General features: G+C 36.5%; 1 protein-coding gene across 1 annotated transcript in view; it reads left to right on the top strand.

Moving 5' to 3' along the window:
* The window catches only part of LOC139779289 (uncharacterized), a 70,266-nt gene that overhangs the window by 32,978 nt on the left and 19,421 nt on the right, over positions 1–17,867 (top strand). The window contains exon 3 of the mRNA XM_071717594.1: positions 17,760–17,852. Within this exon, the coding sequence (XP_071573695.1) occupies positions 17,760–17,852 (93 nt within the window). The remainder of the gene's footprint in view (positions 1–17,759; positions 17,853–17,867) is intronic.

Genomic DNA, 17,867 nt, shown 5'->3' with positions numbered 1-17,867 from the left:
TTGTAAACGAGATAACCTCGCTCTTAATTGAGGCTAGAAGGGAGATTTCCTTGCGCGACGAGATAACTGAAGAGAATGCAAAAGCGAGAACGTAAACGTACGAAGGAAGAGGCAAAATAAAAAAGTGGCGCCGCAGACTTTTTATGATGAATAATTCAATTAAAGTGCAGAATAAACATCCATTAACGTAAGCACAAAAATGAAGTCTCACGTTCTCTAATCATAATCATTTATCAAATTTTGATAAGTTTTTTAGTGCGTTTTACAACCAGTAGGTATACTGGCGTTATATTAATTACGGATATAATAATTATTAAAATTTAAAAAGATGAAATTATTGGTATACAATCTTTTCGTAACCGTATGATTAAACGACGCGAAGCGGTGTGTGTTGCGCCAGACGAAAGAAAAATCAAAGTATCCAGTGGGGTATTATGATGCCACGGGAGTACATCACACTTTATATACCGTCTAGTATCAGGGCCAATCGGAGTACACGTCGGGGACCCCGATATTATTAAGGCACACTTGGGACGCCAGGTCCCACGTGGTTCAGCCACCGTGACCACGTGGTAGGCAATGGTATAGTAAAATGCCCACGAGATAGGAAAGATGGTGGCTGAATGGGAGACTAAGTCGAAAGGGGCAGGAGAGTGTGGAGGTCAGGTTAAACCGGAAGCCGTCACCGGAACAGCTTCTACTTCGTAGATTCACATGGCCGACGTTCACCCGCAGAGGTCAAGATAATTTTCCCGTGTCAGTGCGAATGCTTGCATCAGATAAAAAAACGGTTTCGCGTCGATGCCTATTGTTTCTCTTTCTCAAGCCCCAAATTTGCTCTTGTCATTTGTGATGTTCGATTTGCTTCATTAGTTTGTTAAATTATTACTAGTTTCTAGTGTGTCCTAATTTAAATTAAAATTCTCTTAATGTTCTTAATCATTGGAACTAACAATAAGAAATAACATTTAAACAATTTTTGTTTTACAAAAAGGAGGATTAATTCGGCTACATTCATGACATAATATCCTTTGAAAGCATCTTCAAACGTGACATTTTGTTGCGCTGAAAATATATCTACGTAAAAATCAGAAAACAAAATTCGAAAGATATAAATCCAAGCTTAAGATAGAAACGTGAGTATCTTTTAGCATTTACGAATAAATCTTTCTCGCGATTTATCGGATGAAGAACCGTACGCCGTATGAATATGTAAGAGATAGTAGATGTAGAGATGAATACATGCTAACAAGTTACATACTGAAAGCGATGCCTATGTGTACGCATTAGAACTCAAGACTTTATTTAATTGGTAATCAAAATTGGTTATCAAAATAAATTAAGCTATATTAATTGAATTTGATTTTATTGCAAAAGATAACTGTTGTAATATGATTGTATGAGATACATTTTTTTAAATTTGTTTTGCATAACCTTATAGTGAATTATTATAGCGTATTAAGATTTGTTATTAATGATTATAAGAACATTAAGTTAATACGTTATAACAATAAAATAATAACAAGTTATAATAACAAGTTATAAAGTTTGACAAGCAGTAAACGTAATTTACTATAGAATTAGTCTACATTAGTTATTTAACTATATTTTTACATGTTTAAGTAATTATCATGTTTCTTAATTAGTTGTTTATTATTCTGAATATCTGATAGAGTCTAGTATAATCTGAATATCTAATAGAGTCTATAGTATAGAGTCTAGTATCGATTTGTTTGATTCAGCCTTCTTCTGACAGTTAAGTGCGATATACCGTGAGAAATACCTGTAGTTTCCAAGGGTAATGATCTGTGGAGAATTGTTTACGACTGAAATGTCGTAACGAATGGAAATGTTATCCACATTGCTCTTGTGAGAATAATACAGACAGAGAATCTTAAGACATTCATAAACAATTTACATGTATAAAATATTTCGACGATAATTTTATCAAATTTTATCTTAATCTTCTTCATGTTTACTAAAAATATTAACCCAGCCTTGCACAATGCCTGTTAAGTTAATTAAAATTTCCAAAACATTAAAGCAATATCTTATCTCGTGTTAGAGTAAATTAATTAATTCACGTAACAGTAAACGACATTTTGTCACTGGGACTTTCGGAGACGTGTACTTCTAAATATTTAAAATAGCCTGGAGTGGAGAAAATGAATTGTCCGGATGGAGCTATCTAGGACTCGGTGATGTTGATTTAAATGCCCGGTGGCGTGTCGACAGGTGTACGTATTTGAAGGTTTTATAGCTGATGCTAGCAGGTACATTCTGTATTAGTAAGTAGTTCGAAGGAGAGAATCTCAATATCGATAAGCGAATACCAGTGATAGAACGTACAGGTATGCATAGCCACACCTCGTAGATACGTGTAAGCAATGCGTGATAATCGCAAATCGTTGCAACTCAGATACCATATTCTTTACTCTACTGTTGCTTTTCTTTCCTCAACAACAGGTGTTCTTAAACAAACGTTATAAAACCAAATCAGAAACTTTTGCTTCGCATTCAGTAAATATAATTTACAATAAAGATGTTTTTACCAATTGGCTACCTTTATTAATTATAATTGTCACGACGTTTTCGACCAGGTAATCAATCAAGTCGAGTAAAAAAAAATCTTTATTGGTAGTTATTTACTGGCAAAGCAAAAGTTTCTGATTTGGTTTAATTATACACCGTTGATCTAAAAAAACGGTGTTTTATCAATCTTATTATTGTTTATTTACCTTAATATTTACCGGTTATTGCGATAAATATTACATGCTTGAGTCAAATTAGTAAAGATCCCCGTCACGAATTGTAGAGAGATCCAGGTTTGAATTCTGGCTGGAGTGATATATTTCGCAATAAATTCTTTACGGTGATTTAAAAAGGATGCTTGTTAATATCAAAGTTAAATCGATTAAGAAGGACCAAAACCAATGGTCAAAACGTCATGACGATTATAATTAATAAAGATATAAGTCAGTTGGGTCGGCTAAAAAATCTTTATTGTTAAAACATTATAAATTCCAGCTATTAATTAAGTTTATCTTTCTATGGTTGTACTAAATTAAATAAATGTTCTATATTATATGCATCTCTATAGTTGATATAATTTAGATTTCTCAGTAACTTTTCTATCTCTCTTGAAGGAGAAATTGAATCGCCCTTATCGAAGAAGAAATAGTAGAATAGTAAGTGTTAGTGCTTATCGGTATCTAGCAATGTTTACAAGTATAAATTGAGATACATCTTACATATTATAACATATATACATGTAGATATAATCTCAATAAAAACAATCTCCTGTGATACGTGACTCGATATCGAGACGTGCACGTGCTCCCTGCGCTCGTATATACGTCGTGCATGAGTAATATTGAGGTACCAGCTGTGAGTAGTACTACGATCACGTAGACCGTGATTCAAAATGGCGACGGCGGGTCAACATCCTCCCGCCCTGGAGAACGCGGTCCTGCGGCGGAAGGCGCGCTTGCTTGCAGCCATCGTATAGTGGCGCCGCCGAGCAGATCTTTTTAACGAAAACTGGTTTGTGGAAGCTGCGAGCTGCGACCGTGGACCACTCTCGCTCACGATTCGTTTGACCTCGGTCCGCGCGTCCACAGAGAGGAACAAAGAACCGCTCACTCTATCCAGGAGAGAGCTCCTTCGAATATACGCGTTGTCCCAAATCTTATGCACGAATGATAGAAGATTATGAATTTATCTTGAGGTTGTTTTAATAAAATCGAGAATATATCTTTGGATAATATAAAACAATTCTGGTTATACGGAAAATATAAATTAGTTGATATTTGTTGTAAAGTAGTAATGTTTGTAATAATTGTAATATGGAAATGTTAAAACTTATGACCTGGTATAATTATATTCAAAAAGAAACGTTCGCGAACAGCGCATTCCTTAGCGACGTGGGAGATTTTAATTTTTAAGAGTAAATGGATGGTAATAACATCTTGCGCAGCATGGCGGGGTCCATCAGATCATCTTCCCGCCACGATGGCCGGCGTTGAAATCACCCTTGGTATAAATTCGCGGGAACCGTGCACCAATAGGGACCTTTCCCGCGCTGATGCCTTTTGTCCTTGGATGCTTTTTTTGAAAAGCAGAAGCGATGGTAAAGGTCATCCTAATGGACTTACGGAGATGTTCGTTTCTTTCACAATTCATGCTTACGATGCAGTGTGCAATAATGTTTTTTACGATATGTAGGTGTAAGAATATTATCTTTGTAATTTAGTAAAAAAATTATTTAATATAGGGAAACTGTGTACCTAATATCGCCCTTGTTCCTAATTCCGCACTCTATTATGATATTGAGATTGTTATGTGTGTTGCATTCTGTCACTGAGCAGTGGAAGCTGTTGAACAACGCTACTTTGGACAATCTTTTGTTTTATTTCAGTCAGAACTGTGATATAAAGCGTAGCGTGGCAGTTCATAGTTTCAACGACGTTTCGAAATTTCGCAAGAGGTGTCTTCCGTTATATATTAATACAGCATAAAAGATATGTACCAAGAACGAATTTCTGTTATAAAAACATGTAATATTGTGTCTAATTTTATTCCTAAATTAGAGATATTTGTTGCTAGCCATTGTTGTAATTCTTTAATCGGTTATGTTTCTTTCTTGTGGTATTCCTAATCCCGCCCTCTGGGAATGTTCATTATACCGCCCATTTTTTCTAATTGGTCTACCTTTATAGAATACCTGTGAAGCTCCCACAGCCTCCTATCCAATGAGTAACAGGATTTTTTCCGAGAGTAAATCGGCCAGGCGGGATGCTGACCACATCATTTCATCCTACAGTCCGTGAAACCCCATGAGCTTTCTTAATCGTTAAAAGGGGATATCTTTAGCTTATGTGCCCTTTTTTGAGTTGGGTCTATTTTCAGCATGTATTGCGTGTCCTAATTGTATTTTTAATAAAAATATGTAAGGGTGCGATATTAGGAACACTTTTTTTCGATATTGTCAAATGCCACTTTTTTTGTTTTCCTTCAGAAAAGATAGTTAAAGTAAACTTTGAACATATTCATGCCATGGAGACCACATCACGACAATCCTAGAATAAATTAATAAAATATGGTTTAGTTATATTCCTATAGGATTTTTTAGTCAAAATTTTAGTTTTATAAAATAGGGTGCGATGTTAGGTACAGTTCCTCTGTTATTTATTTTTTTGCAAATTATTTTTATCTCTATATGTCGTTTTACTTAATTTCACCTATAATGCACTACTTAACAAAATAAAATATGGCGATTATAATTAATTAGAAACTTTCTTGGATGAGATTAATTAAATCTTACAAGCGAATATTAAATCCTGATGATGCCGTGCTATCTGCGTTCGTGGATACCGTTGTAACTTTACAACAGCATATTCGTTATCGATCTTTTGTTACGCAAAATCAACCGCGAGTACACTTTCGATCGCTTGATCTGACGAACAATGAATACGAACAATGGAATATCTGATGTCTACTGTGAAAGAAGAGAACGCGCAGAGTCAGATAACGAACTAAAGATAAACTTATTTAAGCTTAATATTTATGACGTTTTGAAACAAAACTTTGAACAGCGTACTATGGATGATAATTAATACTCGATATCCGTTCATTTGATCTCCCATATATCGTACAAGACCTATTCCTGTTTAGTTTTTTACAATCGATAAAAGGAAAGGGGTCTCTTAGTAAGGAGTGGTGATAATCGTTTTAAATCGAAAGAGGATAATGATTCTAGTCCGGAAACTTGTTCGCCTTCGGCGGAGGAAAGGCACTTATACATACGGCGACTCATAGAAGACGCAGCTTCAATATTTGTACCAAGGAAAATGTCAAGTAATCGCGCAATTAAAATATAATTGATAAAATGATAAATTGATTTCAATTTATTCTACATGCGAGCTTCCTTTATCCGTCAAGAAACATATTTGTATCTGTGGCTTTGCATCAAATGATACGCTATCTTTTATCGAGAAATCGTATTTATTTATCTCTGGGCCACCTACGGCGTGCGCCGAATTGTAAACATGGAAGTGCGCGGGACAATTTGGCGACGACCGTCGCCACGACGACGACGACGATACAATACACTTTTACTCCAGTTTGTATCGTGGAACCGGTTCTCTCTCTCGTAACAGGCCACGCTAGCCTCCTTTACTACTCATATACACAACTCCGTCGCTTCTTGGCCTCTTGGAAAACCGGTTCTCCGTTGATCCTCCTCTCGCATATCGTCCCTCCTTCTCTGCCTCTCCCTCTCTTTCTCTCCCTCTTTCTTTTTCTCCTGGTAGTACGGCCTCCTGCAGGCTATACGAAAACAACGGGTTTTCTCCTCTCGCGCCGGAGACTCGCGATGCGATCGTGGTTCCTCTCGCGCGCGCGGTTAAAATGCATGTCAGCTGCATTAACCTATCTACCGAGTGCATGAAACTCGTCCTCCTTCTGTCGTTGCAAAATAACCCACTTCTGCTATCAGCCAATTTTTTCTTTACTATCCCGCGATGATAACGAGAAATGATTAATTTTTCTAGGAATAAAAAGACAATTGTAGGATTGGTTGAAGATAGTTAAGGCTCTTGGAATCTCGCGCCGCGATCATGTGAGATCGTGACGTCAGAGGCGAGAAATGACACGCTGAGAATTCTAAATAAAAAGATATTTGGATGAAAAAACATTTCAGTTCGCTTTAACACACTTATAAAATATTCCGAAAACCGTCTTTTTCCCTTGACAGTTAGTAAACAGCCATACAATGAATGTAATACGAAGCCTAGTCATGCAGGCTTGCGCAGACGCATGACTAGACTTTGCACATTCATTTTACGGCTGTTTAAACTGTCAAGGGAAAAGGATAGTTTTCGGAAGTAGATCTAACATGGCCGCGGCGAGTACCTACTCAGGAGCCTTAAACCAAAAGTATCAATCGATTAAATATTTCAAATATTTCTCATGCGTTTAATCTGATTTCTTATGGACGCCGCAGAATGGCTTAGTGCTTCTCAAAAGTCGATTTAATTTACGTCACATTAATATACGACGAATATTTGTTACGTGCCCGGGATTGACGAGCAAATACTGGAGCGGATACGTTCACCGGGAATTCCACGTGAACCGCGCACGGTTGCGCGCATTGCAAAACCGTTTTTGCGCAAGTTCCGCTCTTTCGCGCGTTTCAATTCAGACATTTTCTCGATATATCGTCTTGCTCGGGCTAGGGCATTAAATCAAATGATGATTCCGCTTTAATCTCGACATCCCGCCACGTGCGTATAAACGTCGCCTCGTTGATGCCGCCTCGTGGACGGCATTCGCCATCGTAACAGCGTAGAGGAAACCAGTTTTACCCTCGCGCGCTGCCGCTCTCCTCGCCTGCTCTTCGTGGCATTTCGTATTTTTTTTTCTTCTGCGCCGTAGTCGTCGTCGTCGTCGTTTTCTTCTTCTTCTTATCGCGGTGAACGGCGCACGTGCGGGTAGCACCTTGGAAAGTCGAGAGACTCGGCTAACACTTCGCACGAAAGAGGGGGAAAACAATAGTGGATGTCATTGAAGTCTCCGAAAACCGACTGGCGATAGAATTGTATAATTCTTGCTCATATTGCTTTTCGAATTTCTTTGAGAAAAAATCTGCTGGTCTTACATGGTCATTATGAGATAAATGTTATTAAATATTGTTAGAAGACGGTCAAATCAGAATTTTCTTGTTTTTTATTGTATAACTGTACTTATGAATGACTTATAACACTTTCCCGCTATTTTAGTAATTTATATTTCAAATTGGACCACATTCCGCTGCGGGATTCAATCTTGCTAGTCACAATCTTTTTAGATTTAAATTTTCAATCAGAGCGTTTGATCGTAATGATTGAGTACTTGTCGGCTTGATGTAATCAATGAGTTTGTCCTTTTTCTCGGTGATAATTATGCTGATTGCCTTGGGCTCGTGGTCGGAATTCGCCTACTAAACCTTGTAGGAAGCGATCGAGCTGCAGGTGCACGCTGATGCAGTGATTGCACTTTCCCCTCACCTTTATACTGTATACAATTCGACATCAACATACTCTTCTTAGTACTTATTTTCATTCACAGTTAAAGCACGTGCGTGTCACTTCGATGTGGTGTAATAAACGACATCGGTATGGTATACACGTACGCATTTTAAATTATCACAATGTTTTCTTAATTTGCGGTACAATTACACGATCACTGTGTTAATTATTGAATTATAATGCAAATATTTTGACCAGAATATGTCTACGAGAAGATTACATTAGAGAATTGTCTCGTGATTAAGAGGACAAAATTTGTAGAAATAACGAATAAAGAGCGAAACTAATAGAGAAAGTATTGTTATGAAATAAATTTTTCATAAATAAATCGTAGACAAATGTGTAAATAACATAATTTTATTTATAGAAAAATAATGATATGTCGAATCTTATTTACGGTGAGAGAACATATCGGATGCTAGCGGTTTCTTTTCAGGTTGTTACCTTCTTGTGGGAAGTGCCCGTGCATTCATTTGCTTAACAACTTTCCGGAAACGACCAAACCAGGCGAGCTATGCAATCTCCCGGGTCTACAGTTATAGCAAACCTCTCGCATATGTATTTCGTAAGAATCTGGTCATTTAATCTATCTCGCGATGTTTGTGTTTTCTTATCAAACAGCAAGAGATTCCATCAATTCTCACAAGCCGAGTGTTTTCCTATATGAAAAGTGGATTTACATTTTCCAAAGATACGTATATATCTTTTATTATTACTATCCTAATATGTGCAAAACAAATTTATTCCCGATCCATTACACGTATGTTGAGAGAATTCTTCAATGAAATAATCATATCACTTCTATTTGAAAGATTCATGAGTTGCGTTTTGTAGCTAGTAAGATTATGTATTTCTCTCTTGCGATATTATCGGCGAAATTTAAATGCAAAACTAAGAGTTTACTCATGACACGCTTGATTGCAAAATATATTTTTATCATGATTCTCAACAGGAGGGGAGGGGGCATTTATTTTCTCTTTTTATTATCTTCGAGCAATTAATTCAAATGCTCTAAAGTGCCCCATAATTTTGCAAGTTATTTTTTAAGAAAATACAGTTTTTGCAAAATTCTTCTTAAAACAGGACGTACGATATTATCGTCGTTCTTCTGTTGGGAGCCTTCTTTCACGCGACAACGAGGCAGCTCCGATCTTTGTTTCAACTTTTGGATTCGCCTTTTACGATCTAGATTCTGTTGGATGCTGTAACGACACGATGGCGGAACGAATACGGATCGTCGACGGGGATAGCATCGTCTTCAATGAGGTTGCATAAATCATGCAATCATGGGAGATGAGCGGTCTACTGCCGTGCTGGCATTCTGCGCTCGGCGCGTTTCACGAGAAACCCTTTCCTTTCACCGTCCGATTCGATCACGAAGATCGAGAATGCGTGGCTCATCTGCTCCGAGGTTGACATTTATTCGCCGCTTCGTAGCTCGACTCACTCTCTCTGCAGCTCGTCTTCATAATTTCAAATTGGTCAAATTCAAAATTCAGACGAATATCCGTGTTAAAGCACAGATTTTTCAGGAAAATAAGACAGTTAATTATTACATAAATAATTTTATTCTTCTAATCAGTTTTCACATGTATCTTAAATCTGAAATTAAAAAAAGCGTGTTACGTTAATAATGATTTCATTCATAGCGCATTAATAATTATTATACTACACGTAGCATAGCCTTGAGAATCAGGATTGAAAAGTCACTGACTAAGAGTTTTTATCGTAATTTTGCGATAAAAAAACCAGCCTAAGATTTCTCTAAGCTGTCTCTCGTGTCGCGCACTCGAAATTGAACACCCGGGTGCAATTGGAGCTCGTCACTTGCGCCACCAGCATCATCTCGCCGGATGTGTAAATAGTTTCTCGCATGTGGGGTTAAAAGCGGGTCTTCAGCTACGAAAGTCACACATCGCTGAATACGAATGGATGATCGTTGGCGCTTCCTTGATCGTTGGCGCGCACCTGAGACTCCGCTTGATCCACCCCGGCTTTAACAATTTAGGCGGGACACCGACTTCAGGTTGTTTAAAATGGCAGCAGGTAGTCTCCGCCGACCCTCACGTCGAGCTCGAACACTTTTATACCTGTCCCTTTGTACCAATCGGTTTGGGGTAGCCTTCCCTTCGGTATAGTGTCCTTTAAGTCGTCACGAACGCAGCCGAATCTTCGTTACACCTGCGCTCTGTAGTTAGTGCATTTGAAAAAAAGCGGAAAAGGTTCCCTTATTCCAATACGTAGAGTTTGCGAATGCAGTCGTTGGATTTTGGGTTGATTTTAAATTTGTATGTTTAAAGATGGCAGAATTATAAATTTATTATTAAGAAAATATTCTTTTAGAATGGCAAACAGGCTGCCACCTGCACTGCTTTAAAAGATGCCAGATGCAATGGAATCGTGAAACCCTTACAGGATATGGAAATATCATGTTCTATTAAAACATATGAAAAATATGATAAATGCGTTCCAACGAAAATATTGTGTAATTGTGTATATCTAACAATAAGAATTAAATTCCTCAATTTGACATTTGGAATCAATCGTGATGAATAGAAATCAATCAACGATGAATAGATTTTATTCGCACTTCAAGTACTCCGGCGTTTTTTTCTCGCGCTTTCACGCCTACGTGAACATTTTTCCGGTGGGAAATTAACGTCCACCGTGAAGTCGTTTCATGCCTCGCCTCGAACAATAGGATCTTATGCGATGCGTTTGGAGGGGTCCGTTTACCGATGCAAAGTGCGATGATTTAAGAACATCTTCAAATAATGAACTGCTGACATTTTAACGAGTAATACTCTTTGAAAAGCTCTTTTCGGAATAACCTCTGTTTGTTATGGAATTGGTTTACTTTATCGTAATGCGTAATAATTTCTGTTAAATATGAAATAAGAAAAAAAATATTTCTTCGTGTTTACGCGGAGAAGAGAATATGTGTTTCTTTATATTTATAGAACTCAACATAAAAATTTTTCTGAAGCCGCAAAAATTGTGGATAACATTTTGCTGCACTTTCAGATATTATTCTTAACTCTCTTAAATTCGAAAACGCAGGCAGCAGTACCTAATAGTAAAACGTAGCAGAATGTTTCTTCAAGGATCAAAGAGTGTGTTGTTTCTGAAAATGTTCAAATTGGAGAAACCTTCTCTTAAATTGGAGAAAATACATACTGCGAATGAGATTTACAACGGTCGTCTTTGTCCTTAAGTTTCGTTTTTCCATGAAGAAAGTTCCGTATTGTCATTGCCATGATCCTCAAGTGGAGTCTGGAAATCTTCAAACGCCTCTTCGCGAGCCGCTTTTGTGTAGAATGTTTTACGCTGATTAAAGTAAACCAATACCATGCACACGTACAGACCCAATACAGTACCAGTGCAGAACTAACACACACACGGAACTTTGAATACTGGCATCTTTTCACTAATATTATTATGAACTTTGTGAAGGTGTTTGCTTAAAGAGATAAATATACATTTTTTTACAGATTATAGTTTTGTTTTTACTATATACAAAATTATGTTATTACATCTCTCTTTTATTTATCCCAATAAAACTCCTTTCTTATAAGAGAAATGTAATTAAAGTATTGTGATGCTTTAGTAAAACTTGCTATCTCTTGTTAAGTCTTTAGCAAATAGCGGTTGAATTACAATGATTTTACTGAATACACAATTAGTTTCTTATTAATCTAGCTCTTACGAGATAGAGCATCCGTATACGTTGTATGATTAACAAAGAACATCGGCGTTCGGCTCTTTTATCTGTATATGTGTTGGGTGTTATTAAGTAAGAATCTGGCGCCATGCAAATACAATCCGTTCGCGTGGGTGTTAAATAAATCAACCGATGATCGTACTTATACGATCAATTTGCGGGTAAAATGTTTCAACTGAAGGATCATAATCGGTCTGTTTATTTGACATGCTGCCAATGATTTACATCGCAACATAAATAATACTGATTGCGGCTCGACCAGAATATCGTCCTTTTTCAATCCTTACCGAACAAAGAGCTTGACATTTTTACACGCGATGCTGTATCACGCGTTCACTGTGCTCGCGGTTATCACGTATCCAGCGTTCCCTATGGGACAGTTTAAGGTATCCATGTGCGCAATACAACTGCGCTACCGTGGGCCTATATGCACTCTGTTGCAATAACTGGTATCGTAATAACTGCCTTTCTTGCTATTGTGTAGGCACTCGAAAAAATTCGCACGCGCACGTATCGATTGCTATCGAAGGCATATGCAAGCGCGTTATTCTGTACTGCAAAAAGAGATTCTCGTGCTGCACTCCGCTATTGTGTGGCAGCGCGCAACTCGTCTGCCAACAGCTGCTCGCGCAGCATTGCAGCTAAAAGACAGTATTTTTGGACGAATATTGTAATCGTCTCGATAATTATTGTAGCGGATCATACTTTTATGCTAAAAGAACGTACCCTTTCTTTTTTTCTCCGTGTATGAAATAAACGTTCTTAAATATATGTGGAATGTCAGAAAAATATACGTTACGTTTATTATATCTAATTAATAAGGCAAATGGTAATCTACTATATCTCCGTGAGAATATATTCTTTTAAATTCATTTAGGCCGTCCATCATACGTCGGACATCGGACTTACGAGTGCCACTAGACCTGAGGGGAAAGAGAGACTTCCCAAATCGCTCGTTCATTCTTTCCCGAATCAAATTGCGTAACGATCTCTCGTAGCAGTGTAGCGTAACGTAAAACGTTGTCAGTCCCATGACTCCCTCTCCTCTATCCGTCTCATTCGCCATTTCCCACTCTTTATTTTTTTCTTCGTCCCTTTCCCCCATACCGATCCTCTTCCGCGGCACTTTGTGTTCGTGCTAGCTCCCCTTTCCGCTCCTCTGGAAACCTGGTCGCCTCCCCCACTCTCTAAAGCCGCTTATCCTCTCCGCGTCCCTCGCTCGGGGCCGACTGACCCCGGGCCTCGGAGCCTCTCACCCACGCTGCAGCCTCGTAGTAAAAATGGTCAACTCTTGTGTAGACTGTAGTAAATGTGTTAGGGTCGGATCGTCATGGTGTTCTATTCAAACATAAATTATATTAGATGATAATATTTTTACAATAACTTACGTTTAGAATGTATCTATTTATTCATTATTGGTACTTTTTTGTTATTGTTTTGTCGCTCATGTAATATGTTAATACGTATTTATATTACAAAGATAGAATATATTAAAATTGATACATTATGCATAATTTCTTTATAATTTACATAATTATACATATTTTTAAAATATAAAAGATTGAAAGTTAACATTTATTTTTTGTGTCGATTTATACGATCTTTTGGTGATAATTTGTAAAAGCAGCTTAAGACTACAGATACGATACACACTCATTTTAATGAACTAACTAATAAAAATTCACGCTGTGCATTATATATTTATTAAAAAAATTGAAATCAGTACTTTTGAACAAATTCACGCGAACAGTTTTCAATAGTTTTTCAATACGCGCTGAGAAGAGATGCGTCCCTGTGAGGCCCCGAGCATCGTACGCTGTTACTACAGCGTACTATACTATACTACAGCGTACTATACATCGTACTATAGTAGGTACCTGCGGGCCCACGACCGCGTTCACCGGGGCCCGGTCGTTTTCTTACCTGCCCACAAGAGTCCCGCGTAGCGCTGCCATCGCTGTTGAAGTCCCCCGGCTCCGCTTGGGCATTGTTGCATCGACGCCCGCTTAAGAGAGTATCCTGCGCGATCGCATCGCGCGTCTTGCGTTTCCTCTATTATTCGGGATCTAGTGTGTAATGTACAGTGTAATTCCATAATCGACGCGATCGTCAATGATTTTGCGAGTGTTCCGCCACGGATTTTCATGAGGAAGTAACGGTGACCGCAAATTGGAGCAAACCAACCAGCCGCTATGAAGCAGGATCAGAGGCCGCGGAGGCAGGCCCTCTTCCAGATTGCCAAGGTTTGGTCTCACGGTTTCTCTTTTCTCTCCTGGTATTTTATTTATTATTTATTGCTCTCGGTTTATCATCATTGGAATCGGCAAATGTCGTTAAATCGTTGCGGGTAGATACGCGTGCGATAATGTGTGTACCGTTATATCTATCCTACCCCGCGCCGGAGTACCTGTTGATTCCCAAAGCATCCGCGACGTATAGATCATCTTACGTCGATATTCTTGCATTGTGGGGAAGAAACGTGACAATTGACTAATAATTCATTATGTTTTTAGTGCTTTAACGATTTAAATTGATGTGTTTATATGATATGTTGACAGATGACATTTTGACAGGACGATGGTGCGATATATAATGTTGAATTTATTTTTAATGTTATATTAAACTGTAAATTATTGTTTATATAAAACAATTAAAAATACTTACAAAACGCTTTGTAATAAAAATAATAATATTGCAATTAAAATATTATCTAATTTAAAAGCGCTCTGCAGTTACGTTCTATACTGAATTAAATGAGTTTCTTTAATTCTCCTACTTATTTAACAAATATTATTTTAATTTCTCGATATCTTTTTTTCAATTTGAAATATTGCAAGATAACATAAATATCTGTACCTGTACATTCCCATTGCAGGAAGGTATAAGGTCGATCTGAGGGCGTGGTTGTATAAAACGGTGGATAATTTATTTACGCAATTTTCCGACGATAGCGGTTTCTGTTTGTTGTGCTGTATATAGAAAATCCCGTGGAATGCACAATGCGCTTTTTTTCTGCCATTAATTAACTCGACCCAGCGCGAACCGTGCGATTTTATACAGCGGTCTAAAGTACGATACCGATTTTTTAAGTTCATTGCCAAAACGAAGAATGACAATTTAACTCTTTGATGAAGTAGACATATCATAAATTGGCCGAAAAGTTTTAAATGTGGCCAATCATTTGAAATTAAACATTATTTATCGAGCATATCGTATAGCCAATGATTTTTAATTGGATACAATGGAATCTCATATAATTATAAAAATTGTTTAAATATAAAAATGTGTAATAATTAAATTTTCGATATTTTTATATCCATATTCTTTTATGTAATAAGTTTTGCGGTTGCAGAAAACGCGGTGAAACGATGTCCGCGTAGCAGCCTGTTTCTTGTTATATATGATGGATGCAATAATGGATCACTTATAAAGTTATAAATAATCACTTATAAAGTTTTAAATTATCGGAGCGCGGAGCAAGATGAGTACCAATATTGAAAAAACATCTTGCGCTATGTGCAGAAGTAGCCCGTATAAGCTTCGTAATAGTAGCACCATGGAAAATATCTCGCACGATCGTCACGCAGCGGTAACTAGGTATTTGGAGCACTTTGAAATTCTCATCAGACACAATTCATGCGATCGTTCTTGAATTTTTTTCTTAACACGCCTGGGTGAACAGTAAATTATGCGAAGAATGGTGACGCATATTTCAGTTTTAGTTACATGTTAATTACATCTAATTATTATTGCTTTATCTTTATAACATATTATCAATAGATAGAAAGTGATTAAAAATTTTACGTTAGTATTATGATTATTAGTATATTACAATGAATTTCGATTTTCTTATATCTTTTTTTATATTATATATACAAAAATATTTATATTATGGCGATACCTAGAAGAATATAGATATAAAAATATTGAAAATTTAATTAGAGGTATATTTTTATATTTTTTTAATGTTTTCATATAATTACATGAAGTTAAACCATATCCAATTACAAATCACTAGCTATACGATATGTTAGATAAATAATCGCTGGATTAATAAGCATTAACAACCGTTATATTTGAGTCGTTCGCAGGCTTCTGCCGCTAATTGGTTTGTGCATTGAGTAGCAAACCAATTAACAGGTATCGAGTACACTTGAGACGAGTGTGCTTTATGAAATTATAACCTTGTTGAAGGGAAAAAAGTGTAATGCATAATCATTATTTACGGTATAACTAATAACAACAATGAGATGGAAGAATAGTATGCCTGCGTTAATTTACTTACAATTAGAAATTAAGTTTATTAGAAGGGAGGGGGGAGGGAGAGAGAGAGAGAGAGAGTGAGAAGTGGAATTTGATTTCATAATTTTATGTCAAAAATAATAAAAATACAATTATATCATTATATTATATACATATACCTAAATAATATAATTATTAGACAAAATAGGATTACAACTTTTATAAACATTTATACAATTTTTCTCAAATTTTTTTGCAAGTACCACTGTCAGATATTGTAAACGATGACACACTTCTTTCCCACTTATTGTTAGTTTCAAGAATTACATCCGTTTTCCAAAAGGATTGCTTTTGCTTTTCCATTCTCACGATTCTTTCGACATACCACAAAAATATTTCCTGCAGGGATATCGGTCTTTCATGATGAGTATATTTTATTTCGCGATGCGATAATAAAGATTACTATGATAAATAATCGCATGTTATAATAATCTTGATTAAAAAATTATTGAAGTTATAACAAAATTAGTTTTTTCTTATTAGGGGAGGACGGGGGAATAGAGGAACCACGGGGTAATAAGAATCATCTTAAAATAAATTGACTATCGCGCGTTACAAATCCGAACTCGCGTGTGAGTAACTCTTATGGAACACTGCTTCCTCCGCCATTCGAACATTTCATCAAGCTCGCTTTGTTTGCCTGGGAAAGTGCATGTCGTGTTTCCGGTCGCTCTGTTACAATTTTTATCGATTTTTTCTTAGCAAAAAGTAATTTTATTTTCCATTAATTGAATTTATTTTTTCTTTATTGTTATTGTTTACTTTACTGAAAAACATTTCAAATTAAAAAACCTATTCAATAGTTTTTCTTTTAAATCAACGACAAAAAATTAGACCAATGGGGTAATTCGAACTAACTCCAATGGTGTAATTAGAACTGGCTCTAATTACTTCGGGTATACAAATTTTAAACAAAGCGGTAGATATGTGTAACACATTCGTAGAACATGTATTATTTTATACGAAAAAATGCTCACGTTCTTATTCTAATACTAATGTTATAAACATTAATATTATTCTCTAATTTATAGAAATCTCTCTCATACGATTATTAAAATGTTAAAGCGGGAAGTTTTTTAAAAAGGTATAAATTTATTCTAAAAAGTGTCGAATATCGTTTCGCATCGTGACACAAGAAAAGAGGAAATCATGTTCCGCTATGCAGGACATGGGCACGGAAATTGTGATTTACTTTCCCCTAGTATAATAATGCGCTCGCATTGGGTTATTGTCGTATATGGCTATAGATCGATGCCATATAAGGTTTCGACACACTTACATTTTTGTTTGTGTTACGTGTACACCCACGTGCTACCTTTCTCGACTCGGTACTGTACGCTAATACAAAGGATACGATAAATTCATTCAAAACTGATGTCAAAATTTGTAGTCATGTCCCTGCGCGGGCTGGTAATATAATAAAACCTGTAATATAATGTTAAAAAAATACGTTCAATAACATTACAATCGTCAGATATAAGCGCATACAATTATGTTGGCTTATGTAAGTTAAAAAAATTTAGATGGTAAATATCATACAAATAGATATAAGATTTCGAATATAATTTTTGTTAATACTTGATATTTATACTGTTTCCGGAGAACATTTTTACTTGGAAAAGTATAATTTAAAAAACTATGTTACGATATTTTTTATATTTATTTTTCAGGTCTTGTGGCATCTCGACATTTTTCGCCGAAGCTTCAGAGAGCTCTCCGGACATGCATGCATGCGAGAATCCTGCATTTTCTGCGCACTTAAGGTAAGCAAATCAAAA

The sequence above is a fragment of the Temnothorax nylanderi genome, unplaced genomic scaffold (genome assembly GCF_030848795.1).
Source record: "Temnothorax nylanderi isolate EJ_2023f unplaced genomic scaffold, tnyl_v1.0 TNYL_tig0218_pilon, whole genome shotgun sequence".
NCBI classification, from domain to species: Eukaryota; Metazoa; Arthropoda; class Insecta; order Hymenoptera; family Formicidae; genus Temnothorax; species Temnothorax nylanderi.
The sequence above is the reverse complement of the archived record's forward strand: the minus strand, read 5'-3'. Positions and strand labels throughout refer to the sequence as shown.